Source organism: Pelodiscus sinensis, chromosome 8 (assembly GCF_049634645.1).
Source record: "Pelodiscus sinensis isolate JC-2024 chromosome 8, ASM4963464v1, whole genome shotgun sequence".
NCBI classification, from domain to species: domain Eukaryota; kingdom Metazoa; phylum Chordata; order Testudines; family Trionychidae; genus Pelodiscus; species Pelodiscus sinensis.
The window spans coordinates 22,494,356-22,522,200 of NC_134718.1; the positions used below are offsets into that span (position 1 = coordinate 22,494,356).

The 27,845-nt window shown below is 43.3% G+C and overlaps 1 protein-coding gene across 5 annotated transcripts in view; it reads right to left on the reverse strand.

Annotated features, from left to right (window-relative positions):
* Positions 1–27,845, reverse strand: part of ANK3 (ankyrin 3) — a 350,441-nt gene that overhangs the window by 149,581 nt on the left and 173,015 nt on the right. For all 5 annotated transcript variants that reach the window (XM_075934865.1, XM_014573512.3, XM_014573510.3 and 2 more), the window contains 9 exons: positions 26,785–26,982; positions 24,699–24,797; positions 22,692–22,790; positions 20,920–21,018; positions 19,993–20,190; positions 17,970–18,068; positions 17,129–17,227; positions 15,913–16,110; positions 11,545–11,643 (listed from right to left, as the gene is read on the reverse strand). In XM_075934865.1, the coding sequence (XP_075790980.1) occupies positions 11,545–11,643; positions 15,913–16,110; positions 17,129–17,227; positions 17,970–18,068; positions 19,993–20,190; positions 20,920–21,018; positions 22,692–22,790; positions 24,699–24,797; positions 26,785–26,982 (1,188 nt within the window). The remainder of the gene's footprint in view (positions 1–11,544; positions 11,644–15,912; positions 16,111–17,128; positions 17,228–17,969; positions 18,069–19,992; positions 20,191–20,919; positions 21,019–22,691; positions 22,791–24,698; positions 24,798–26,784; positions 26,983–27,845) is intronic.

The following is a 27,845-nucleotide window of genomic DNA, read 5'->3' on the forward strand; positions in this document are numbered from 1 at the left end:
TGCTTTGCTCAAGCAAGATCTCACTTCATAAAGTATCTTGCAAAGTTCTACAATTAGTTTTATTAAGGGTGTGGAAATTTCCATTGCAATAGCCAGTTCACAGTTTAACATGTAGCTAAAAACTATGGTAGTAACCAATATATATATGACTGATAATATGCTAGAAAGATACACTTAAAATAATCACGATTGAGCATTTCAAACATTATTTCCAATATCCTACAATTCCTCTATTCTCTTTTAATTCTGAAATTGCTTATTATTTTAATTAAAAGTAAGATTATGATTTTCTTCATCTTTGAAGAAAAAATGAACACTTTTAGTTAGCAATAGACAAGGTGCATAGGCAATGCAACTTTTCCCATGCTGTCCTGCCCCAACACTGAACTAGAAGATCCAATTCAGACAGTAAGGCTGTGTCTAGACTGGCAAGTTTTTCCGCAAAAGCAGCTGCTTTTGTGGAAAAACTTGCCAGCTGTCTACACTGGCCGCTTGAATTTCCGCAACAACACTGACGATCTCATGTAAGAAATCAGTGCTTCTTGTGGAAATACTATGCTGCTCCCATTCGAGCAAAAGTCCTTTTGCGCAAAAGGGCCAGTGTAGACAGCTCAGATTTGTTTTGCGCAAAAAAGCCCCGATTGCGAAAATGGCGATCAGGGCTTTTTTGCGCAAAAGCGTGTCTAGATTGTCACGGGCGCTTTTCCGCAAGAAGTGCTTTTGCGGAAAAGCATCCGTGCCAATCTAGACATTCTTTTCCGCAAATGCTTTTAACGGAAAACTTTTCCGTTAAAAGCATTTGCAGAAAATCATGCCAGTCTAGACGTAGCCTAAGGGAAGAACTGATCACTATCATTTCTCAATTCTTGGTAAGAATATTACCAAAGATACAAATAAATGCCAACTTTAGTGTTGATTTTATTATCCAGACACTTGCCGATCAGGAACTAGACTTAGACAATCAATTCCAGACATAGGCCCAAAAGCCTATGATTTTTGATAATCAGTGATGTGTGCTAGCTTCTAAAAGGCCACACTGAGAAGGAAGTTCCAATTCCCATTACTAACTCCTTGAGCAATCCAGTATCTGGTTTTATTTTCTCAGGCTATCACAGAAAGTAACATTAAAGTAAAGCCACTGTGCAACAGCCAAATAATACTGAACTTCAAAAGGATATTCATCCTCTTGTCAGAGTTCAGCCATACTAGGAAAGCAAGGGTATGTCTATACTACAGAGTTAATTCAAAATAACAGATGTTATTTCGAATTAACTTTAATAGCTGTCTACACGTACAAACTGCTAATTCGAAATAAATTCGAAATACAGGCAGTCCCCGGGTTACATGGATCCAACTTACATCAGATCCCTACTTACAAATGGGGTGAGGCAACCCTGCACTAGCTGCTTCCTCCCAGCAGACCAGGGAGACGCGAAGCTAGCGCCCCCCCCAGAAGACCAGGGAGAGACAGAGCGGCTTTTCTCAGCAGACATCTCAGCTTGAGAATAAAGGACTGAGGGAAGTGAGGTGTGGGTTCTCTGGAGCTCTGGAGAAATGTTTGGCTAGAGTTTCCCCTACAATATGTACCACTTCCGACTTACATACAAATTCAGCTTAAGAACAAACCTACAGTCCCTATCTTGTCCGTAACCCGGGGACTGCCTGTAGTGGAGCACTTATTTCGAATTAGGTAAACCTCATTCTGCGAGGAATAACACCTAATTCAAAATAGCTAATTCGAAATAAGTGCCGTGTAGACACTTATTTCAAATTAGGGGGCCTCTAGCCCTTCCCAGTTCCCCCTGGTGGCTACTCTGGGCCAAACCAGGAAAACTCCTCTCCTCTCCCCCAACCCCGGGGCCCTTAAAGGAGTAGACTCTGGCCAGAAGGCACTTGCCAGAGCCAGGCCTGCCAGCAGTCTCTGCCTCTGACCCAGTGGCGCCAGGGGCCGTAGACGGCACACGCCCTCATGGACTAGTGCAGAGATCATAGACCTCATTGAGGTTTGGTGGGAGGCCCCCAACTTCCATGATCTCTGCACTAGGTGGAGGAATGCGGCCGACTACAGTCGCATAGTGGCCACTATGGCCAGGAAAGGCTGCAGGTGCACCTGAAGATGAAAGAGCTGTGGCAGGTGTACGCCAGGGCCACCAGGAGCAGCGCTGCAGCAGGGGCTGACACCTGCCCCTACTTCCCCGCCCTCAACCCACTCCTGGGGGGCGGGGCGGTCCGCACCAGCCCGGGAGGCAGCGAACCGGGACAGGAGGGCTAAGACCCGGGCACACCAGAGGGGCCACTGCTTGCTGTTCCAGCACCGGAGTCGGCAGGGTCGTCCAGGGAGGCCATGCCAGGTAAGTGCCAGCACTGTACCCAACCTGGGGGGGAGGCGGAGAGGGAGACCAGGGACCACGCGCGTGGGCCATGCCTCCCACAGATCACGCAGCCACCTGTGCAAGTGCGAGCATGTGCCATGCTACCCTTGGGCAGGTGGCTCCAGCTACGTGACACCCAGGGGCCGTGGCCCAACAGGCACATGCGTGTGTGAAGAGACCTGACACGCTCCCGACCCCGGGGCAGGACCCAGCAGGACACTCTCCCTTTATACGCTCCCTCTACACAGAGGCAGGGGACATCTCCCCCACCCCAGCCACACTATACACGGCACAGGGACATGGGTGCAGTCTTGGGCAGCTCCCCGTCCTGGGGAGAACCAGACATCCTGACCATGGCCTCTGCAAGCACATCGGCTCTGCTGGTGCAGGGCACAGTCGCCCTCACGTTGCAGGGTGGGGGAAGGGTGGGGGGGGGCTGAGCATCATCCACTGTGTCCCTAGGGAGAACTGACCACTTCTCTTCTTTCTCTACAGCTGCACCAGCTGCTCGTGCAGGATACACCATCCTGTCCGGGACATGCTCCCGCACCCGAGGCCTGCTCCGTACCACCAGCATGCAGCAGAAGTACTGGGACCAGCACCTGGGAGCCCTGCGAGCCCTGCACCGCACCAGGCCTGGATGCTAGAGGACCTGCCAGAAACTAGTGATGCCAGAAACTTCAGAGTGATCTGTCATCTGCTCCCAATTTCTGGGTGTACTAGATGTATGTACTTTGGAAGTCAGAAGCTTAGGATACCCAGGGCATGGGCTTGCCTCCCTGATCATCCTGGCCAATAGCCATTGAAGAATCTATCCACCATCTAATTCTTTGTTTAACCCATTCTAGATTCGGGTTTCACAACATCCCCTAGCAATGAGCTCCACAGGCTGACTGTTTTGTGTGATGCAGTGTTTTTTGTTTGTTTGTTTGTTTGTTTCTAACTTACTGCCTTGTTATTTCATGGAATAACCAGTGTTTCCTGTGTTATGTGAATGGTAAACAGCACTCCCTTATTTCTACAAAATATATGATTTTGTAGACCTCTATCATGTCCCTTCTTTGTAATCCCTTTTCCAACCTGGAAAGTTCCATTTTTAAAAATTTCTTCTCATATGCATGTTTTCCATACCCCATATCAATGTGTTGTCCTTGTCTGTACCTTTTCCAATTCTACTACATCTTTTTTTTTTAAATCAGGTGACCAAATTTGCATTCAATATTCAAGTTGTTGGTGTACCATGGATTTATATAATGGCATCTGGGGGCCTTTCCTAATGGTCCCTCACATTCTATTGGCTTTTCTAAGTGCCAGAACATATTGAGCAGATGTTTTCAGAGAACTATCCACAATGACTCCAAAGACTCTTCCTTGAGTGGTAACAGCTAATTTAGACGCCATCATTTTATATGTATATTTGGAATTATGATTTCTAGTGTGCATTACTTTGTATTTATCAACATTGAATTTCATCTGCCATTTTGTTGCCCAATTACCCATTTTTGTGAAGTTTATTTGTAACTCTTCCCTGTCTGCTTGGATTTAATTATTTTAATTAATTTTGCATCGTCTGCAATTTTAATTTATTTTTCTATATAATTTAGGAATATGTTGAACTGCACTGGTTCTACTACAGATCCTTGGGGAACACCCCCATTTACCCCTGTATATTCTGAAAAAATGACCATTTATTACTACTACTAAATAATTGTTTCATATTTTGTAACCGGTTACTGACTTGTGAGAGAATCTGCCCTATTATCCAATGACTGCCAACTTCGCTTAAGAGCCGAAAGTCCAAGTACATTATATTCACTGGATCACCCTTGCCCACATATTTGTTGATCTGCCTCAAAGAATTCAAGTATACTGTTGAGGCATAATTTCTGTTTACAAAAGCTGTGTTCAATTTTCCCCAACTAATCATATTCATGCATGTGTCTAATAAATCTGTACTTTACTATAATTTAAACCAATTTCCCTGGTACTGCAGTTAGGCTTACTAGTCTGTAATTGCCAAGATAATTTTTCTGGAACATTTCTTAAAAACTGACATTGCTTTAGCTATCCTCTAGTCATCTGGTAAAGAAGCCCATATAAGTGAAAGGTTACATACTACAGTTCTGCCATTTTATATTTGAGTTCCCTCAGATGAATAGCATCTGATTTTGGTGACTTAGTACTCTTATCAATTTATTCTAAAACCTCCTCTACTAACACCTCAATCTAGGACAGTTCTTCAGATTTGTCATCTAAAAACATTAGCCTATGTGAGGGAATTTCCTTCATACCCTCTGCAGTGAAGACCAATTCAAAGAATTCATATAGCTTCTCTACAAATAGCCTTTAGTACCTCAACAGGCAAGCTTCTTGTTTCTAATGTATTTAAAAATGCTATTAGTTCCTGTGATTTCCAGTTGCTCGTCAATTTCTTGTTTGGTCTGCCTCATTATACTGCTATACTTGACTTGCCAGAGTTCATGCTCCTTTCTATTCTCCTCAGTGAGATTTGACTTCCAATTTTTAAAGGATGCCTTTTTATGTTTAACTGTTCCTTTTACTCTGTTGTTTAGTCAAGGTGGAATTATTTTTCTGGTCCTCATTATTCTTTTAAAAATTTGCAGTATACATTTAATTTGAGCCTCTATTATGGTGCTTTTACAAAGTGTTGGTGCATACTGGATGCATTTCACTCTTGTGACTGTATATTTTAATTTCCAGTTAACTCATTTCCTCAGTTGAATTGTAGTTCCTCTTAAGCGAAATGCGACTGTGGTGGTTCTCTTTGGCATTTTCTATTTCACAAGGATGTTAAATTTAATTACATTATAGTTACTATTATAGAGTGGTTTAACTATATTTATTACTTGGACTAGAACCTGTGCTCCATTTAGGATTAAATCAAGAGTTGTCTCTCCTCTTGTTGGTTCCAAGTTTAGCTGCTCTAGGATGCAGTCATTAATAAGGTTTAGGAATTCTCTCTCAGCATCCCATCATGATGTGACATGTACCCTCTCAATATGGAGTTGAAATCCCCATGATTACTGAACTTTCTATTTTGATATAGTCTTTATCATCTCCGTAAGCATTTCACAGTCACTATCACCATCTTAGTCAGGTGGTCGGTAGTAAACTGTTATTACTGCACTGGTATCATTCAAGCATGGATTTGCTAGCCAGACAGATTCTATGGTATAGTGAACTATCCTCCCATTTATTCAGTGGTGCTTGAGTAAACATAGTTATGCATAAAAACCAGAAAAAGCCAGTTTTCACTAAGATTGCTTTGTTATGCAAAGCCAGCTTTGTTAGTCATCAGCATCCTTGAATGAAGTCACCAGAGCTCTGAGATTAGTGACTGTTGCCGGAGAAGCCTGTACAACCAGTGGTTATTTTTCCTTTCATATTTTCCTCCAAAACACATTAAAAAATGCTAAGAAAAAAAAGCCCTAATGAATAATAATTATAATGAAACTACATATGATATTTAAGCCAGACAGTATTTCCGAGAGTGTTCCAGACGAGACTATAGTCAACTACTCTAACTCAACAAATTCCAGAAAATTTCAATTACTACTTCCCTACTATTCCTTTGAAGCAAAAAATGTGTCTCAGCCCAATCTTCCCTTTCCTTTTAGTCCTCTGCCTATTCCTCACTCCTTTGAGTAGGCCCAGTGATCCAAGTGCAGGCACACACAAGTAGGAAGTTTTCACACGATGAAAGATTGCAACATCAAGCAACAGATGTTCATTAAATGCTATGTTGGCTTACCGAGATGTATAAATGATGATTAAAGATAATGTTATTCCTGAGGAGAAAATGATAGAATATGAAGAAAAAGAACCAGCTAGTTATTAGGAGGAAGGGTGTTTCCGATTGCAGTAAATCAGTGGTCTCCAACCTTTTTACACTCAAGATCACTTTTTAAATGACAGAACAAGCCAAGATCTACCGCCCAGGGCCGAACAGAGGCATGAGCGAACCGGGCAGCTGCCCAGGGTGCCAACTGATGGGGGGTGCATGATGGCAGCTGTAAGGGGTTAGCAGCGTCCCTTACAGCTGCTATCAGGCACCGCGCGCCCAGCTCCCACAGGACCGGCCCCGCGGCGCCGGCCAGCAGTGCCCTTCCCCCCACAGCCACACGCGTGCACCAGCAGCGGTGGCCAGGCTGGGCTGGGCAGCGCATGCGCCGTGTGCCCCGGGGGCGGTCTCTGGGCTGCATGCCAGCAGCCATAGCTGGCCTGCGCATGCGCCATGGGGCAGTCCCGCGCCCTGGTGGTGGCCCCGCGCATGCGCCATGTGCCCGGGAGCAGCACTGCGTGCCCGCACTCAAGGCGCCAAAAGGGCTCAGGCCGGCCCTGCTACAGCCCCACCCCTTCCTTGAAGCCCTGCCCTCTCTATTCTCCTCCTCTCCATCACTTGCTATCCCCAATCCTTATACTGCGGCTTTTTCCCCCAATTCTTCTGTAGGAGGAGGTTTTTCCAACATTTGGCCTGTCTAGATTGGACCAAATGTCAGAAAACCCCCTTCTTTTGGAAGCCCCCTTATTCCTCATGGAAAGAGGAATATAAGGGTGACCGAAAGAGCATGTTTGCTCTTCCACTAAAAGAAGTGGAAGAACAAATGCATCCCTGGATGCAAAAGTGTTTTTCTGAGGTATCTCCAGAATCCTGAAAAATTCCTGCAGTCTAGTCGTAACCTCGCTGTGTTGAGACAGGATGTGTAGGCTCTGAGGTGGGAATGAGGGATTTCGGTGTGGGAAGGGATGAGAGGTGCAAGCTCTGGGAGGAAATCTGGATGGAGGAGAAGGTGGATAAGGGGACGCTGGCTTAGGGAGGAGGTGCCAGGCCGGGCAGCATTGGGGTCAGATGTAGGTTTAGGGTACACAGACTTCTGGATGTGAGAGTTCAGGAATTTGGGTTGCAGTATGTGAGGGGCTCAGGGCAGGGGGTTCCAGTGTATGATAGGCTCAGATGTAGGGTCTGGGAGAAAGGGGAGTGCAGGAGTGTTATGATGCTGTGGCCAGACGGGGGCTTGGCCCCAATTGGGGGTTTGTTGGCCAGGCTTCATTTTTAAATAAAATACTATGTCAAACAAAAAGTTTCTGCATTGTCTTTATTTATGAGAAGGGCAAGGAACCTGTTTTGAGTCAGGGGTCACTGACCCAAGAAAAGTCAGTTGAGGCCACACAAGTGAGATGCAAAAAAAGACTCCTCCAACCCTGCCCCCCCAAAGCTTCAGTAATGTGGCCTCAACTGTGTTTGTGGGAACAGGGGACATAGTACTGGGGAAGGGTGCTAGTGGGTGCTTTGGCAGGGGACAGGGTGCCAGTGGGGACAGAGTTCTGTGGCTCGGAACAGGGGAGTGGGGACAGAGTTCTGGGAGTGGGGACAGGAGTGGTGACAGAGTTCTATGGCTGGGGACAGGGTAGTGGGGACAGAGTTCTGTGGCTGGAGAGAGGGAACTGGGGGCAAGGGAGTGGGGGCAGGGGAGAGGAAACTGGGGGCAGGGGAGTGGGGGCAGGGGAGAGGAAACTGGGGGCAGGAGAGTGGGAGCAGGGTGCCAGTGGAGGAAGAGAGTCCCCTGCATCTGCCTCCTCCCAGGACTCGCCCCCGCCCCCCGAGGGAAGCTGGCACGTGCCTCCTCCAGGCCGCTTCTCTCCCCCTCCCCCGGCGACGCAGGGAAAGCACGCACGCGCCTGCCCCGGGGCCAAAATCCCCCCCTTCTGTGGTGCAGGGAAACCCTGCGTGTGCCTGCTCCGGGGCCAAAACACCCCCCCGCCACGGTGCAGGGAAACCCCGTACACGTCTGCCCTGGGGCCGACTCACCCCTCCTGCGCTGGTGCAGGGAAATCGCTGTGCTCCTCCTTTGGTGCTGTTGCCCCCTCCTGCAGCACACTCAGCAGAGCAGCCAGCGTACTTCCAGAACCCCCGGAAGTGGCGCTAAGCTGCGGGACTTCCGTCCACCCACAGGAAGCTGGCACTACCTCCATTTTCGCTGGAGGTAGGTAGTGGGGCTTCTCTGGGGTAGGCGGAAAATGGGGGGGCGGACCGGACGCCTCGCGATTGACTGGTTGAGGCCTCGCGATTAACCAGTCGATCGTGATCAACCTGTTGGTGACCATGACTGTAAATAGTTTGTCAGCTCTTTCATTATAAACTCAGATCTTCAGAGTTTCTCTAGAAGCTGTGGTCCCTAAGGGACACACAACCTCCCAGGTCTTCTTCCAACAGTGACTGCAGGAAGTAGCTTCTGGCAGAGTTGTGTCTTCAGATGATCTAAATTTGGCCTGCTCTCCAGTGCCTGGCAATCTGACCTCTATCCCACTGTTCTATACACTAATTAAGAAGCTGGGTCATACACACCTGACTCATGCTGCTCAGATCAAATTCTGGAAGGAAAATAGGTGGAAATGTTCTCCCTATGGGAAAATGGTCCCCAGCAGTAGAAAGTGAGGCTTAACATGGTAGAAGGAAGATTAAGCAACAGCATTCCCTGTAAGATGTGTGCTTTTGCAGCTGCTCGGGAGAGATTCAAATGTTGCACGGCTACTTAGCAGAGCACTCACAGCTAAGGTTTTTGTTTCTATGGTGGTACACATTCAGACACACCAAGGTGCACAGAACATTTATTCTGCACATGGATGGAAAAAATCCTCACATGGATGGAAAAGATTAGAGGGAACATTGCTAAGCAGTCCAGGGTGCCCCTCATTATAGATAATTGGGCCTCTGCAGTAACAATTTAAATTAGCTTTGTATCTGAAATGCTACTCCAGAAATGACTGTCCTGCTTCGATACATGGATAAAAGTGCAGAAAGATGAAACGCAGCGCACTGTGAATTGTCTTGGCTGTTGAACAATGAGTTCCTTCCCCAGACCACCCTTGAGGATTCTTCTACCACTGAGATGTGGTCCCCCAGTGCATGTGCAATAAAGATCTATTCACTACTTGTGCTCTTCCAAACAATAGCTGGGGAATGGTTATTAAGGGAAAGTGCAACTGTTGTAGGGCACCTCACAGATAGTAGAATAGAGATTCACATATAAAGCAGTGGCTGCAGAATGGACCTGATTTATCACTGTGTTGCACAAATATAAAGATGGAATAACTTCACTGATTTCAGAAGAAGGGAGGATTTCAGGAGAAGGGAGGATTTTGGTTGAGCTATTGCTCTGTAACATGAGACAAAAACTAGTTAAGTCCAGATTCTAGAATGTGAGTTATATTTTTCTTTGTAACCATTTGTTTCCAATATTGCTACATGCTGTCACTTGAATCTCTATATTTCTTATTAGAACATAAGAATGGCCATACTGGGTCAGACCATACCCCCCATACCCCCTTCCAGACCCTGAACACCAAACCTCTGCCCCAGATCACAATTCCTTCCTGCCCTAGGTCACAACCCAAACCCTGAACTCCCTCATGCACCTCAGTCTCCTTCCCTAGATCACAACTCCCTCCTTCACCCAAACTCCCTCCCAGACCTCACAGGCCCCCCTGCACCCCAATCCTGGACCCCAGTGGTGGGCAAGACAGCCTCTATGGGCTATATCTGGCCCACTAAGGTGGTTGATCCAGCCTGCAGCCAGTCTGCCGCCCTCCTGCCCTCAGGCCAACCGAAACCTGGGGACGGCGGAGCTGGCAGTTCTCTCTAGATATTGGGGGGCTTCACATGCTCCGCCAAACCCCAGGCCAATCAGGGTCTGTGAGTGGGTGAGCACAGGAAATCTCCTGGCCCTGCCCCTTCAAAAATGACTGCCTACCCCTGTTATTGACCATAGCCTCCTATTGAAGATGATGTGCCAGGGAAGGGTGCCTCCTTGAACTCTTTCCCAAGTCAAGGCACAATGCAGTCCTTGCTGTATTCAGGAGCGTATGCCAAAAATGTCAAACTTGATTGTCTAAGATTTTGCACGCTCTTTAGGCTCCTAAGTAAAAGTGACCTTCCAAATCAAGAGAGTTGTAAGTACTCAGCACGTCTGGAAATCTGGTCACTTTCATGTAGAAGCCTAAATATGGAATCAGATGTCAAACTTAAGGCAACCACGTGTGACATCTTTGGTCTTGTGTATTTTATATTGGATAAAAATAAAAAAGGTAGGTACACAAGGATAAATCATCACAATATTTTCTGCATTTAAATTCCAATCAAAGCTCAGTATGTTTATATTTCCCCTAAGAGAATCCAGGTCAAATCTGAATTTTGGATGCTGGACAAAATTAGTTTGATGGTATAAACTATTTTTCCCAAAAGATGGCTGCCTGTATCTTTAAATAGCTCACTGCACTTTAATTCAGCAACAGGACGTATCTTCTAAGAAATTCAGAAGTGTGCACACATGAACACTGAGTCATCCTGCAGCAGTCCAGGATGGTCTATTCATGTAAGGGCTGCTAACCCTCAGAGAACAGTGGATGGAAGATTACATTATTCATTATATAGTATAAGTGGAAAACTTCAGTTGCATTGCTGACTCTTACACTTTACAAGAGCTCATAGTAAGGGATACAACATTTCTAAGTATCAGGAGTGCCTAATTCGTTTTTACTTTATTTATGTTGCTTGAAACACAGCAGGTGCTTTTACAGCGATACCATTTTGTTATATTTTAAAATGTCAGCTGGACAGAGTAGGAGTGAGAACATGTAGTACACATCAAAGAGCACTAATGGATGCTAAGGGACTGTACTATAATGGCAAAAAGCAAGATAGTGGAAGCTCCAGCATTTATGTGAGTTTGCTTAAATGTAAAATGCAGTTCAATCCTACTGGATGCCTACTTTCTTCAGTCCAAACACAACAATATAATGGAATTAAATCAAAACCAATCCAAGCATCAGAGAAGACTGAAAGAATAAACATACTGCCAAGACACTGGCCTTTCCATGCAAAGGAAATTTGGATAACACTAAATATATAATCCTACATTTTCAGAAGTATATTTTCTAGCAAGTTATTCATAGTTGATTCACCAATGTTACTTCAAGTCAATGCTAAAGTCAGTTCAAAGATATCACTTTGGTTACATTAACACAAACCCAAAGTAACGTGCTGCTGAATTGGACTCAGAGACTTTAAGCACTTCCCCTAGGTAGGTATAATGAATTTTCTCTATTTTTTTTCCTTCGGCTATATTTACACATTAGTGTTGAATAATCTTACCTTTGTCTGTGCATCCACAACAGCCCCTTGATTAACAAGAACCTCTGCCACATTGACTTTGTCCTCCTGAGCAGCCAAGTGAAGTGGTGTCAGTCCACTCTGTAAATTAGGGGCAACAAATAATCATTTTGCAGAGGAGATACGTTAACATTATGATCCAAATTCTTTTCATAGTAACACTTATTCAATCATACTGATTCTAATGAGGTTGCAGCTTATAAAGAAGGGCAGAATTTGTCTATTTATTTACGGTTTAAATTTGTTGAATCGTAAGACATTACAATTAAAAAAGCATCAAATATACAAGCTAATGTTTCAAATACAATGTGCAGGAGTTATAAAAGGAACATTACTTCATGTAATATTAACTACGGAGAAGATATTATACAAAAGTGTTTTAATACAAAAACTCAAGGTTATTTTCTCCTATTTCAATCTCTTGATACGCATGAGAGTTGAAGCATCAAATGCCTGTTCACATTCCTGTCAGTTTTCTAGGAGCAACACTCACTCACTCAGATTTAAATAATACTAGTACCGGGTTCTCTTACATCTGAAAATGAGTGTGAAAGTAGGGTTCTCTTTGCTTTAGATCCAAGGCACACTGATGTGCTGTTCTAGGGCAGCTGTCATTTCCTTCTCTTTCAGGGCCCATTGTTCTTCTGCCTCCAGCTGCTTTAGCCCCAAGGTTCTCTGCTATACTTTGGCTGCTACCTACAATCGGCACAGCTCTACCTTTGTAACTGCTTTGTGCTCTCTCATTGTTATGCTTTTTCTGCTCTTACTTCCGCTTCCCCAAATCAACTGAAAATGTAAGCTGTTCTTGGTTGTATTCAGCCACCACACTTACAGGCTATGTCTAAACTACACCCCTCTGTCAGCAGAGGGATGAAAATGAAGCACTTCAAAAGTGCAAATGAAGCGGGGATTTAAATATCCCGTGCTTTATTTGCATAATCGCGTCACGGCGCTGTTTCGAACAAGCGTCATTTTGAAACTGAAACTGCAGTTTAGACGCAGGTTTTTTTGATAATGGGGTGCCTTTTTGAAAGATCTTGTACTTCTCAGGATCTTTCAAAAAGGCACCCCGTTGTTGAAAAAAACCGCGTCTAAACTGCAGTTTCAGTTTCAAAATGGCGCTTGTTCGAAACAGCGCCATGACATGATTATGCAAGGGAAGAGCGGGATATTTAAATCACCGCTTCATTTGCACTTTTGAAGTGCTTCATTTTCATCCCTCTGCTGACAGAGCTGTGTAGTTTAGATGTAGCCACAGTCTCACTTAAAATCACAAAACCAGTATGTGAAGTGCAAGATTCACTCAGTACAAATGCTGTGCATTTCACCCTGCTCACTACACTAATGTGACATGCTCTGGACTACAATCTGGACTCTCCAGTCTAGTGTGCACTAGCCCCTGCATAGCTGTGTGACCTGCTGCTCTGCCAACTAGCACTGCCCCAAGCATGCCATACACCCCCAGACAAATACCAGTGTGCTATGACTGTCCACTCCTGCATTACGTATAAGGAGACAGTTGCATATCCCTTGTCCCAGCCTTGCAATCCAGACATGTACCGTTTTGTACTGCTCAGTAACTTATTAAGTAATGCAAGCTCAGAAAATCTGTCATTTTAACATAGAAATTGAATATGCATCAGCCTATGTAGCATCCCCAAGCCCTTCACCCAAACCCCCCTGGCTTGGATAAAACATCAGAATAAGTTTATTAACTACAGCAAGACAGATTTTCACTGATTATAATTGGCATAGGCATAAAAGACCAGAACTGATTACAAAAAATAAATAAAATGACAAATTGCAGTCTATTTCCCAAATTTTATGAAGCCAAGTCAAATTAGAAGCAACAAGGTTCCTCTTATCCAAAAGCTTACAGCAGTCTGTGCTAAATGGAAAGTTATTCATTTAGGATCCCTCCCCCCAGTACAATCATGTTTCTGTCTTCCAAACGATCTTGGTGCCTTCAGAGTAGATGAGGGGAAAGAGGGGATCAGGATCCTTAGTTCCCCCTTTTTATATGGAAAAAGTCCTTGCTGTGTCAGGCAGCCTCATTGCCTTTGCACTCTGCACTTGGTCCTTCATATGAGTTGCAAATTCTTGCTTGTACTTTCTGTAACTTGAGGATTCAGTTCTTTGCTTATAGTTCTTATTATCTGTAAAGAGCTAGTCTGTGGACATTCATTCCCCAGATTCATAACACATTCCAATAACAAACATAGTAAAATCTCATAACTCCAAATAAGATAGCACACACATGAAGACAGTAATTAAGACTTTTCAAATGGCACTCCACAAGGCTACTTTGCACAATGTCAGGGTGAGTATTAGAGTACAAGGTGTTATTTTGAGATACAGTGTGTCACAGCATAAAAGCCGGAACCCTCAGCTAAAGGTAGCCATTGACACTAATGGAGGCCCATGAACAGTTTTAAGCTTAGACTCGGAGAAATGAAGCAGAGGATTCCAAGTGACATATGAAGCACACTTAGAGGACACTGAGCCATTCCACCTGCTGAGAGCAAGGAACAATTTTTGTGAGAAATTTCTCACTCTCACCTTCCTAATCTTGTCAGATAAATTCATACATAAACTGCGCTGTACAATTACACTGATTGAGAAGAGGGCATCTAGAGAATTAAGGGGTGCAGACATTATCACTGAGCAGATGTGACACCCTGTGAAATCTTTGGCAGATGTATAAGCAGAAAATCAGTTCTCTTCCTTTCCAATTCCCAAGAAAAAGCATGTGGAAAGTTGCATTTCTATAATGGAATACCCAGAGGAAGTAAAATAATTTACATTAATGAACAAGATCTCAGAAAAAAGAAGATTAAGGGGGGACATGATAGCGGCTTTCAAATATCTAAAAGGGTGTCACAAGGAGGAAGGAGAAAATTTGTTCCTCTTGGTTTCTGAGGACAGGACAAGGAGTAATGGGCTTAAAGTGCAGCAGGGGAGGTTTAGATTGGACATTAGGAAAAAATTCCTAACTGTCAGGGTGGTCAAATATTGGAATAAATTGCCAAGGGAGGTGGTGGAATCTCCCTCTCTGGAGATATTTAAGAACAGGTTAGATAGACATCTGTCAGGGATGGTGTAGACGGAGCTTGATCCTGCCTTGAGGGCGGGGGGCTAGACTCGATGACCTCTCGAGGTCCCTTCCAGTCCTATGATTCTATGATTCTATGATTCTCTGACCCCTTTGGCTCTCTGGTCATTGCAGGTCTGCTGCTCAGCAGAGGGTCTGCGCTCCTTGGGCTGTGTGTGTGGCTGTCACTGCAGGTCTGCCCCTCAGCACAGCTTACACTCTCTGGGCTGTGTGTGCCTGGCTCTGGCACTGCAGGTCTGTCTCTCCACACAGCTTGCTTTTCCTGCTGCTCTTCTCAGCTCTCACTCCTTTTCTCACAGAGACCTAGAAAATCCCAGCTCACATGAAGGACGGGACCTGGCCTTCTAATTCTCTCATTGATCTGTCCAACCTGTCAATCAGGCTGAGCTAGAGTGTTGGCCTCTTCCCATTGTCCCTGGGGTCTGTCAGTCTCAGGGCCCTGATTTCTCATAGACCCTTCCCCTTTTGGTACTGGGAGCTGGCCAATCAAAAACTCCCACTGAGTTTTAGTAAGGGGCTAACAGTCCCCTTACACATGCCCTTAATGTATTTGAAGATAATTATCAATTCCTCCCTCCAGTTTCTATTCTCAAGCATAACTATACCCAGTTTTTGAAATCTTCCCTCATAGGTTAGGTTTTCTAAACCTTTTGTCATTTTTTGTTGCTCTCCTCTTGACTTTCCACTTAGTCCATACAAATGTGGTAGCCAAAACTGGACACAATACTCTAGCAGGTCTCACCAGAGCTGAGCAGAGTGGGATGGTTACCTCCCAAATCCTATATATGATGTTCCTGCTAATACTGAGATATTTGCTACTATAACCGCAGAGCCTTTTCAGAAGTACTATTGCCTCCCAGTTATTCCCCATCTTGGCTGAGCCATGCCCCTCCTCTCCCACTCCTGCCCTGTGGCCTGACCTCTTTATACTGGACTCTGTGATCCAGGAACACCTATGGTCCTGCTGGACCATGGGTGTTGCCATACCAGGGACATCCAACCTGCGGACTATATTTCCTTAGCTTGGTTCTGAGTATGTTATTTGGGACTGTGTCAAAAACCTTCCTTAAAATCAAGAGGTATCACATCTAAAGTTCCCTCCATCCAGTGGGCTCTTAACATTGTTAATAACGGTACCTAGACTGGTTTGGCTCCTCAAAGCTTGTAAATTTCAAATCTCAGAATCACATGACAAATTTTTTCCTGAGTGTCAATAAAATAAAATAATGCAAACTGACCTTATTGCTGAGATTCACATTAGCATTTCTAGTAAGGAGCAACGACACCATGTCCACATGGCCCTCCTGGGATGCAAGATGTACAGCGGCAATACCCTGTCTGGTAATAGCGTTCGCATCAGCACCATATTCAAGCAAAGTAGTTGCTATATCCATCTGGTTTTTCTTGGCAGCTATGTGCAGAGGTGTATAACCATTCTGTTAATATAAAACATTCCATTACAGGCATCGTAAATTACTTTTCGGTATATACTTGATTTTATTATCGTAAATGATCAGTTATAAAAATTCAGTGCTAACATGAATGAGCTTAAAATTTTACCATATTAAAAAGCAACACATCAGAACTTAAATAACTATTTTAAAATCATGTGTCTAAATAAGAGAAAATGAAATTTGAAAGACACTTACTAAATGTGAAAAATGTAGCCATAGTATATAACAGTGCAATCTATGAGCAAAGACTTCATAATAGTTTGAACCAGCTTTTATAGTTGTTTTGCTACTTTGCCTTAAAGCTCTAAATTCATATGTTCTCTGTAATGTATAGATTGGGACTGGGATGGGATTAATGGTTATATACATGTTCATTCTCAATCACTCAGAACAGCTATTAGTGTTTGTGTTCTTCCATTTCTCAGTGTGAACTGGAATGTGTGTGTGTGTGTGCGCGCGCGCATGCCTATATCTGTATGGCTACGTCTAGACTGGCCCCTTCTCCGGAAGAGGCATGCAAAGCAGGCAAGTCAGAATAGGGAAATCCGCGGGGATTTAAATATCCCCCGCGGGATTTAAATAAACATGGCCGCCGCTTTTTTTCCGGCTTGGGGAAAAGCCCATCTAGACTGGCGCGATCCTCTGGAATAAAGCCCTTTTCCGGAGGATCTCTTATTCCTACTTGCAAGTGTTAGGGAGAATGCCCAGAGAGAGGTGGGATGGGCACCTGATTGAAACTTTAGCTGGGAGGATGTGGGTGTGGGGTTTTTACTCTCTTAACTAACTCTACTTCCTTGTTATAAATACTATCCCTTGTTGCAGCTCTTTCCCCCTCCAGCTGAGTCATTCTACCAGCCTACAGATCCCTGCCCTATACGGATGTAAGACATTCAGGAACAGAGTAACTGGAAAGCAGAATGAATAATGTTCAGACAGAGACAATGGAAAAGTGCTATCGAAAGCATGTCTAGTGTTCCTTTACACTGGCCAGCATTTGTACCTTTGCAGACGCATGAGGTGAAGCTCCTTGGTCCAAGAGTAGAAGTGCCACTTTCTGATTATCATAGTGTGCAGCTACATGGAGTGGAGTTAAGCCACTCTAGAACACATGCAGAACAAACAAGCATTGTTAGAGCTACCGTCAGTTAAAATGCAGGAGTGCGGAGAATTAGGTCAAACTGGATAAGGTGAGAACACAGTGACATTCGTTTCTGTCGTCAAACTTTTCATAAACTTTTGAGACAACACATATCAGAAGAGACAACAGTTGTTGTTTGTCTGTGAACACCCTGCTCATGCTTACTTAGGATAAGACTATGACTGTACCTGGGGGCAGAGGGGTGATTGCCCCAGGAATAGACCAGGAAAGGAAACATGGCTCTTTACCCAAGGGCATAAGTAAATCACTACTGATTCATTCCATTTTTCCCTCCGTGCTGCCTTGGCACTATCGGGTTGGGCAGCCTTGGCTCCTTCCATTCCCTGCCCACCAGCATGGGGGATGGGGTAAGAGAGTCCAGACCCCCGATCGCCTCCCTGTGCTCTGGCTGGGCCAGGAAATCATGACGAGCTTTACAGGTTCTTATTTCCCTGGGTGAACACATGAAAGAAATGACAGTAATGCCCTTTATGATGTTAAAATCCATTTGCCATGGCACTTCTGGCTGTATACTACTGGACATGTGCTACCATGCTAGTGGGCTATAGCTATACAATGATGAACAGAAGATTTCAATTAAATGCAAAACTGTGATGGTGGATATTAACAAGTCCTTGTGTGATAGTAAGTAGCTTCTACGTGGATATGTCCACGAAAGTGGGCAGTGGTCTTTTTGTCCTACCTTGCCAGCAGCATCAGGAGATGCATTCTTCTGAAGCAGAAGGTTGGCTACTTCAATTTTTCCATATTTTGCAGCTACATGAAGAGGAGTAAACCCCTTCTGTAAGAAAAATAGGTTACATCAGTGGTTCCCAATCTTTTTGATACCAGGACTGGCAAACCCATTCACAAACTCAGTGCCAGTCCCTTTCCCTTTAGAACCCTCTATCACCAAACGCCCCCTGTACCAGCCTCCTGTTTCTAGAGCCCCACTGCCAGCCCTGCCCTCATATTCCCCCACACTATTAGCTCAGAGTCCCCTACACCCAACCCCCCTAGTTCCAGTCCCCAGCCCCTAATATTAGCCCCATCCCCAGAACCCCCCTGTGCCAGTCCTGCCCCTATATTCCCCCCCACTACTAGCTCAGATTCCAGAGCCCTCCAGGACTAGCCCCACCCCTGGAGCCCACAGTGCCTGCTCTGCCCCCCTCACCTAGCCCTGAGCTGCCTCCCATCTGCCAGCTGAGCACGGCGGCCTGGGTCACGGCAACTGTAAGACTGCCATGCTGGGCTCATCATGGCCCTCCTGCCGTACAGCAAACTACTCCTTCGAGGCCTGGAGGAGACTGAGACCCTGCCCCTGCCCCTGCCCAGCACTGGTTGGCTGAGATGTGGGGCAGGACACAATTCTCCCAACACCTGTGGCGAAACAGTGCACCCTATGCCTAGCCCCCAGAGCCACTGTAGCCCGGCGGTTGGGAACCGCTGGGCTCCATGATGGCCTTGAACATTCCTCCCTCAGGCCGTGTCCAGACTCAGGGGTTTTTTCGGGAAAAGTAGCCTTTTCCCGAAAAAACTTCCCCTGCGTCCAGACTCAAGCCGCGTTCTTTCGAAATTATTTCGAAAGAACGCGGCTTTTCTTTCGATGGCGGTAAACCTCAATTTACGAGGAAGAAGGCCTTCTTTCGAAAGTTCCTCTTTCGAAAGAAGGCGTTCTTCAATGTAAAGAGGCCGTCTTAGAAAGAGAGCATCCAGACTCACTGGGTGCTCTCTTTCGAAAAAGCGGATTTCTCTTTCGAAAGAAGCCTGCAGTCTAGACATAGCCTCAGAGGTGTGTGGCAGTTCCAGTCAGGTGGCTCTAGCCTATCATGATACTCCTTGTTTCCTTTCCTTCCCTTCCCTTATATAGTCGGTATCCAGATGATATAGATGATACCATCTACATGGTTTTTTAGTCTTTAAGATGCTACTAGACTATTTGTTGTTTTTTCAGTTTTTCCTGTTACAGACTAACTTGGCTACCCCTCTGAAGCTCTTATATAGTTGGGAACCATGGTAGGGACAGCTAGTCTATCTCTTCTTTGTTTCCAGATATCTTCATAAACTTGGAGGTGGGTTCTTTGCAGGGAAAAATCCAGATACCCATGGAAACAAGGAGTAGCAGCCAACTATGTAATCAGAGTAGCTTTCCATTAACCACCAGTGGTCCTGGACATAGTTTGGAACCATTCATATCTAAGCCACTTGGTGAAAAATTCAGCTTTGCCCTGCTTTCTCTGTGAAATCAGTACACACACAAAGGGACTCAGGATCACAGGTTGCCTGGACAAGGGCACAAACTTTATTGTTTGGCACAGTGGAAATGTTTTTGTCTTATGGAAAACAACTTAGAAATTAGTATTCCATCGGGGGCATTCATTTTGCACTTCTGCCAGCCGATGTCCATCAAGCACCATTGGCTTTGCTAGACAAATGTACTAAGTTTAGTTATTTAAAAATTAGACAGGTCTATCAAAACAGATTATAGATATCCATGAGAACAACTGATCCATGACACTAAAAAAACAGTATGGTTTTTATCACAATGCTATGTTATAAATCAAGCACAGAAGTGAAAACATGTTATCTTTATCCTCTTAAATAAACAAAATACAGTTCATTTCTGTGTCATTTGGTATGCACATGTGACTCCTGCATCTAATTCACTGTGAACTATTATGAATCCTTTCCAAACATTCAAGCTAACACTTCTACAACTCTGTTACCTTTGTAATTATAGCTAAAGATGCACCATGATCCAAAAGAACTGAGGCTACATCTTCATGTCCCTCCCGAGCAGCAAGATGTAGTGGTGTATAGCCAGAAGTAGTGGCTGCATTTGGAGATGCTCCTTGCTGCAGCAACTGTTGCACTATATCAGCTTTTCCCAATCGGGCAGAAATGTGTAGTGGCGTTTGGTCATCCTAAATATAAATATGACAGGAATATAGTACAGTCTACATCAGGAACATATGTGATTGTAAATGACTGTTCATTGTATCAAGGCTAAAACTATGGCATGTTGTTTTTCCTTTTTGTCATATGATTAGTGCCTGAAGATGCTTTGCTGATGTTACAAAAAATGCTCCTCATGTACGCTGATCAAGAACAGAAAAACAAGGTATTCAAGTTTCTCAATCTGGCCCTGCATTGTATTATTTTACCATGAAATGATATTGCAGGGCACAATGCACCAAGGGCCTCATCAATGCTACAGTAGATCTAGAGCTGTTCCTCTTAAAAAAAGGAATAAGGGATCTTTCGGAAAAGGCTTTATTTTCCGAAAGATCCATGTCTAGACTGGCGCTTTTTTCCGGCAAAGCTCCGAGCTGGAAAAAAAGCAGCAGCCATTTTTATGCAAATGAAGTGGGGAGCATTTAAATCCCCGCTTCATTTGCAATTGCAATGTGTCTAATTTGCATCCCTTTTATGGAAAAGGGATACAGTCTAGACACAGCCCTGCAGTTCACTCACCACCAAACAGAAACATCAAGATCAATACCACAGTATAAAGACCAACACATGGCTTCACTTTCTTGCTGCCCTCCTGCCCCAGAGGCAGGGAAGAAAATGTTTCATTTTAATGTATAAAATTCCCTAGGTTTGCTAAGTGTACCCATTGTTTATTTATTATACATGGAATATCACCTTACCTTAGCTTTAGCTTCTACCTGAGCTCCATTTTGTACTAGATATCGAACAACTTCTGCTTGGCCAGCTCTGGCAGCCATATGCAGTGCTGTTTCCCCTCTCTGACATGCAATAGTGAAAGCAAAACATTGTCAAAGATTTAGCAAAACAAACATTTTTTAATCAGTGCAAAAAACTCATGACCCAATTTAAAATAATCACCACATGATTGTTTTAAGGAGTAGTTTGTGAGCAGAATGTGGAAGCAAATCAGTATTTGACCTCTAGAGCTGGCACTTCAGAAAGTAATTTATTCCAGCATCAGTTTGCTAATAGGATAGTACATTAGTGTTTCCTCCTTTCGTTGAAAAGAAAGCAATTCTCTTGGTCACTTGTATTCTATTTACAATGTTAAAATGATGTCGAATTAAATAACCACTCAATTGGTCAAATATTTAGAATGCTAAAATATAAATGTATACAGATGTGCAGATTTTCCTCTACATTGCTGCTTTTGATCCAAGTGTATGTTGTGATTTGATAAATACTCAGTTGAGTGAACACACACACAAATCATTACTAAGTACATAAATCCAAGGCTTAACAAAAGAAACATATCCAAGGAAACCAGAACAATTTCAGGAGGGAAATTGTTTTCTTGGTCTTTGTACTTCACTAGATCTCTTAATGTAAAAGCTATTTAAATTACAGACAGTGCTGTATGCGTGTATAATTGTTCACAAAACAAACCATCTATACAGTGCTCTCTTCTGACAGTGTCCATCTCTCTGTTTTGGAGACTTTCATGCCAAATTGAAAGTGTTTTCCTAAAGCAATGACTGTAATCTGTCAAGTACACACCTAAAATGCACTTCCCTAGGAGCCTTGGGGCTCACAGTGGCTTCTCCAGTAACAGTGAACTTTATGGCTGTATGGACACATGTAATATGTCCTGACAATCTGCTGCAATCTGTTGACAACAACAGAAATTGCCTTAAATAGCAAAGCCTCTGGAGTTCTGAGGAAGCAGTGCTCGAGAGTCATGGGCCCTTGTAAAAAACTAGATTTGCTAAGCTAAGTTACATTGCAGGTGCGGGTAACCGTTTTTGGGTTGGGGCCGCTGACCCACAGAAAAATCAGTCAGGCCTAGGCTAGTAGATTTTCTGTGCTCCAGCCCCAAAGGGGAACAGTGGGGGGCCTGGAGGGCAGCAATGGACTCCCCAGTGCTGGGGGGGGGGGGAATTGAGCCTCAGGGGCTGGATCCAGGCAAGCTTTAGGTTCCCCACCCGTTATAGTGAGTGAATTCTCATTCTTTAGGTTAGCAAATAAGTAGATTAATATAATCAGTTCAGGGTAAAACTAAGGCCATATCTACCCTGAGGGAGCTACATTGCAATTCCACACCTATGCTGCTGCAGTGTCACAGTGTAGATGTGTCTTACATTGATGGAAGAAGTTTGTCAGCTGATATAGGTAATCCATCTCCTCAAGCTATGGAAACTAGGGTGATGGAAGAACTCTTTTGTTGTCCTACCTGCATCTACACCGCCGGGAGTTAGGTCAGCTTCCTTATGGTTCTCTGCAGTGTTAACTAGTCTGATCTGAATTTTAAGTGTAGTATGATCTTCAGCTCCCACAACTCCCACTGACTTCTGTAGAAGCTATTAATTCTAACCATCTCTCACAAGGTGGTCAGCATCTTACAGTATTGGATTTTTAGCTAAATACCAATTTCAGAGATTCTGGTTCATTAAAGATGTGTTTCAATGCTACTGAGAAGAAAGCCATTGCTTACCACATTGGTGGTGTTGGGTGATGCTCCGTGATGCATCAGCTGTGATACAATATTTACATGTCCCATGAAGGCAGCCACATGGATTGGAGTTAGGCCCGACTAAAAACAAAAACAAACAAACAAACAAGAAACATTTTTATATTGTCTTCTTTAACAAAGTATGGGGACAGTGAATACCCAAGTGCTTGCTGTTGTCACATGACTGAACAAGGCCTTTATCTTGAAAAGACACAAATACTTAGTTTAAAGCACACACAGAAATGGGGCTCCATATTTGCTTAGGATTGAGAGGTATAAATAATAAATATTGTATGTTGTTCAGCCATAGATGATTTCACTAAAATCTACAGATTCATGAGGAAGCGAAAATTTGCTTCACTTAAAATTTGCTTTTATGATAAAGTTAACAATATTAAAGACAGTAAAGGAATTTTCTAAGATTGTTGATTAAATGCAGTTAACTTACACAGTTAACTCTGATCACAATTATTCACACTCAAAAACAAAACAAAGTAAAACTTTAGAGCCTAAAAGTCCACTCAGTCCTACTTCTCGTCCAGCCAACTGCTAAGACAATCAAGATAATGCTGCCTGTTTCCTGTTTACAATGCTATATGAAAGTGAGAACAGGTGTTTGCATGGCATACTTGTAGCCAGCACTGGAAGTTATTTATGTGCCAGATATGCTAAACATCTGTATGGCTTTTAATGCTTCAGCCACCATTCCAGAGGACATACTTCCATGGTGATGATTATCATTACAAAAAAATTAGGGTTAATTAAATTTTTGACTGAACTCCCTGATGGAGAACTGTACGTCTTCCATTCTGATTTATCTGCATTCTGCTACAAAATGCAAAGAAGATACCAACGTGAAATTTTTATAAATTTCAGCTCCTGAATATGAAGTGCTGCCCAAAATCTCAGATTGAGGGACGAGATATGCTTTCAGATATATTAAAAAAGCAACATTCTGATACAGAAACTTTAAAACTTGAACCATCAACAAAGAAAATCAACCTTCTGCTGATGGTAGCTGACTCAAACGATAAAAATGAACACCAGCTCTGGATCATTATTGAGCAGAACCCATCATCAGCATGGATGCATATCTTCTGGAAAAGTGACTGAAGCATAAAGAGACATAAGCATCTTTAGCGCCTGCATAAGGGGCACCGTACATTCCCCCCACCCTCAGTTCCTTCTTGCCAGAAACTCCAATAGTGGGGAAAGAGGGCAGGTCATCTAATGGACATGAGCAACACACCTGGAAGAACCCCACTTATGGAACAGGTAACAGCTTGTTCTTGGAGTGCCTGTTCATGTGCATTCCAAGTGATGTGGCTTCCAAACAGTATCCACCGAGGTGGGTAGGAGTACAGGGCCATGTTGCTCATAGCACAACACTCAGTGTCCTCTCTAGCTTGCTGAGGAAGGGCATAGTGAGTTGTGAACACGTGTATCGAAGACCAGATTGTGGCTCTACAGATCTCTTGGATTGGGATATGAGCAAGGAATCTAGCTGATGATGTCTGGGCCCTGTCAAATGTGCCTTCATGACCAGTGGTGATGGGATGTGCACCAGATCGTAACACACTTTGATGCAGCAAGTGATCTAATTGGAAATCCTCTGTGTGGAGGTTGGGGGCCTGAGCTGCATAACCCTTCAAAATAGGATTAGTGTTGACCCTCTGTATGGGGATGAATTTCACTCCATGTGCACAAATCTGCAGGCAGAACTATGGAGATCCTTTCCAAAAATCTTCCCCATGAGTTCTAATGAGATGTCATCTTTTCATTTTAAAGCAAATTCATTATGTATGTGCTCTGATCTGACAGCTGAACTGAGTATATTTCTATTTGCAATTGTTAATCTGTTGCTATCTAGTTGAAAATCATTTTTTATTTTAATGGTGTATCTGCATTAAGCAATTCACAAATATCTTTTAATTGAATAGTGCTGCACTGGCACGAGAAACCAAACCATTCTGCATCTATACTCCTTACCTCAGTGACTGCTTGGATAGATGCACCATGCTTTAGAAGAAGTTCCATAACTTTAATTCTATTCTTCTTGCAGGCAATGTGAAGTGGTGTGAAACCATTCTGTTAATGAGAAAGGAAACACTTTCATACACCACCTATGCCATTACTAAAGTTCATTTTACTGAATTATTTTTGTCGCTATTTTTCTTTCACTATTTTTGTCACAGTTATCTACTGAAGAAAAATTTCCATGAGGTACATAGCACACATGTAACTTGCTAATTTATTTGCGATGAAGCAGTAAAAGAAAAAACAAAGAAAGTGAAATAAGAAAACAAGCTATCCAGCATAGCCAAGACTGGTAAAGTATTGCTTACGATAGCATCTTCAGTGCCAATACATATCACAACAGCTTTCATGAAGAAGTTTTAAAAACAACTTACTGAACTGGGCCTCTGATCTGATGACATTAGCTATCTTAGCTACAGCAGTATAGAATGCCATATGCTTTCACAGAGCTATGAGATGGGTGAAGTAATATCTTTTATTGGACCAACTTCAGTTAGTAAGCGAACAAGCTTTCAAGCTACACTGAGCTCTTGTCCCTCTCATCAACAGAAGTTGGTTCAATAAAAAGATATTACCTCACCCCCCCCCCCTTTTTCTATCTTACACCCTGGGACCAACACGGTTACAACAACAGCACATTCAACATGTGCCTTCATAGCATTCAGTCAGTGCCAGTGTATGTTCCACTTAGGTATAAACAGAGCCTCCTTTTACCTAGACCCACTAATATAGGATAGTGACTTGGAGAAACTAGTACTAAAGAATTGGAAAATGAGCACACTGAAGTATAAATAGGACAAAACTGGCTCCCAGACATAAGGGGTCTCTATGGGTGGCATAGAACTACTGACATAGCTCTGTATTGTCCCCGTGTTGTGAGGTCCCCAGCATAGAAGGCACATCATGTAAGTATCAGCAGAAGCAACTTGATCAGAGTGCATTGCAATCTGACCCTATGCATGAATGAGTTGGGGAATAAGGAGATTTATGGCTACCCGATTCAGATGAGTGATTAGCTGGCATGCGTCAGCCCTGCCCAAGATATTCTGACATATTTAATGAGACATCAGTGATTTCAGAATGCAGTCAAAATAAATATTATAGGACTAGAAGCCAAGTAGCATTCTGCACTCATAAACAGTGCACAAAATACTCTTCTACCAAAGACAATGAAGATAAGGGAGGAGTACGCGTGGAAGAGAGTGTCTGAGACTTGTAAATCAAGCCAATTGTAAAAAGGAGTCACAAGACGGCCCTGATTTTGTAGAGATCTGTAGTTCTATACAGAACTCATGCAGTACTTATGAAATCCACAGCCTAACAGCATTAATCTGAGTCCCGTACAATAACAACGTATAGTACAATTACTGTAAGAATTCAAATTTGTTGAGAATTATTATTAAAGATATAGTTATACAGACATATTTCTTTACAAAGTTAGCCATGAGATGCTTAAAATAATACATACACACATTTTGGAAACAGTTTATTTGTTTTAAGGAGTTTGGTTTTGTTTGTTTCAAATGTAGAAAAGTGACTATAAAGAATCAACTGACTATGAATGCTGTAGATATCTGGTACATTACTTATTCCTGTTTTGCAAATTTCAGAATTTGTGTATTCAAATTGTCTTTTTATTTTAAATTTTACTTACTCATTTCCTCTTTGCAAGTGTTTAGAAAATCAGAATTTCTCCTATGCTGACAACTGCAGCAGTTAAGACCATAGTCACTCATTCTATTCAGAATTAGAGAATCACAATAAACTATCAAAATGCAAAGAGGATCTGCTTACACTAGAAATTACACAAATCATTATTAAGAATTCATAAGCAACAGTTACACAAACTGCAGAAAAAAAATATTAATACCAAATTGAGAGCTACAATAACTTTTCTTCAATTCTAAAAATATAGTCTTAGCCTCGCTGAATAGCAGAACTTGTAAAGTTTCAGCCAACAGAAAACATCTTTTGACGATTAGGCACTGCAGTTTTAGAAACCTGCTTAGCTGTGACTAGAAACCAACTGCATACTCACCAGTGCTTTGGCATTAGGGTTAGCTTTCTCATCCAAAAGAACCTTGGCAACTTTGAAGTGGCCACAGTGGGCGGCAACATGCAGTGCAGTCAGATAGTCATTCGTGACATCATCAACAGGCACGTTGTGCTGAATCAGAAGCTGAACACAGTTTAAATGATCTCCTTGTGTTGCCATGTGCAATGGAGACAAACCATTCTGTAAACAGAAAGAAACAAATTGCTAAGGACAGGCAGATAGAATTGTATGCTTGCCACTGAAAAGCCCCTCTGCAGCAGAGCTTTACGAGCGCCTTTGTTATGAGAAATCTCACATGGCATTTGATAGAAGCTAAGTGCACTGGTCAACTGCTGAGCTCTTTATTCAGGCAAAATTACCAAGTATGCCTGAACAAAAACTAAGGCAGATGTACACTAGAAAAATATATCAGCAATCCCTTCTACAGGAGATGCAGCTTATCGATGGTCCCTCAGTGAAATCAGGTACACTAGCCAAAGCACATTTATGGCAGTATATAATTGCATCCACACTCAGTTTTTAACAACACAGAAATATCTTAAACCACCCTCTAAGTGTCATTGCTAAAATAGCAAAAGTTTCCACGGTAGATCTGCTCTATATAAAAACTCATGATTTGGCCTAATGAAAACATTGCAAAGCCATGTTTTCTAGAGAAAATTCTGTTAGACATTCATCTTTCTGAACAATAATTGTGATGAAAATGGTTTTTATACTGCTCACAAAACTCAATCAACAACATATCTTATACTAGAAGATTTACCCTGTGTTGCTCGGGTCCTTATCTCAATTACTTTTTGTTTTTCTGGAAAATAAAATGAAAATGTACATGTTTCATGTAAATCATTATTTTGAGGTGGGACTGGAAATGAGAGATTCGGTAGAAGAGAGAGGGAGAGAGGACCATCCCATCGCAACAACTTGGGGCCAGGTGAGAAATGCCTCTCTATAGCTGCTGCAGTTCCAGCTGACACAGCCAGGGGAGAGGTGCATGTCCCCTGCATGGGCCAAATCCAGGGTAGGCTGGGTAGAGGCCAGGAAGG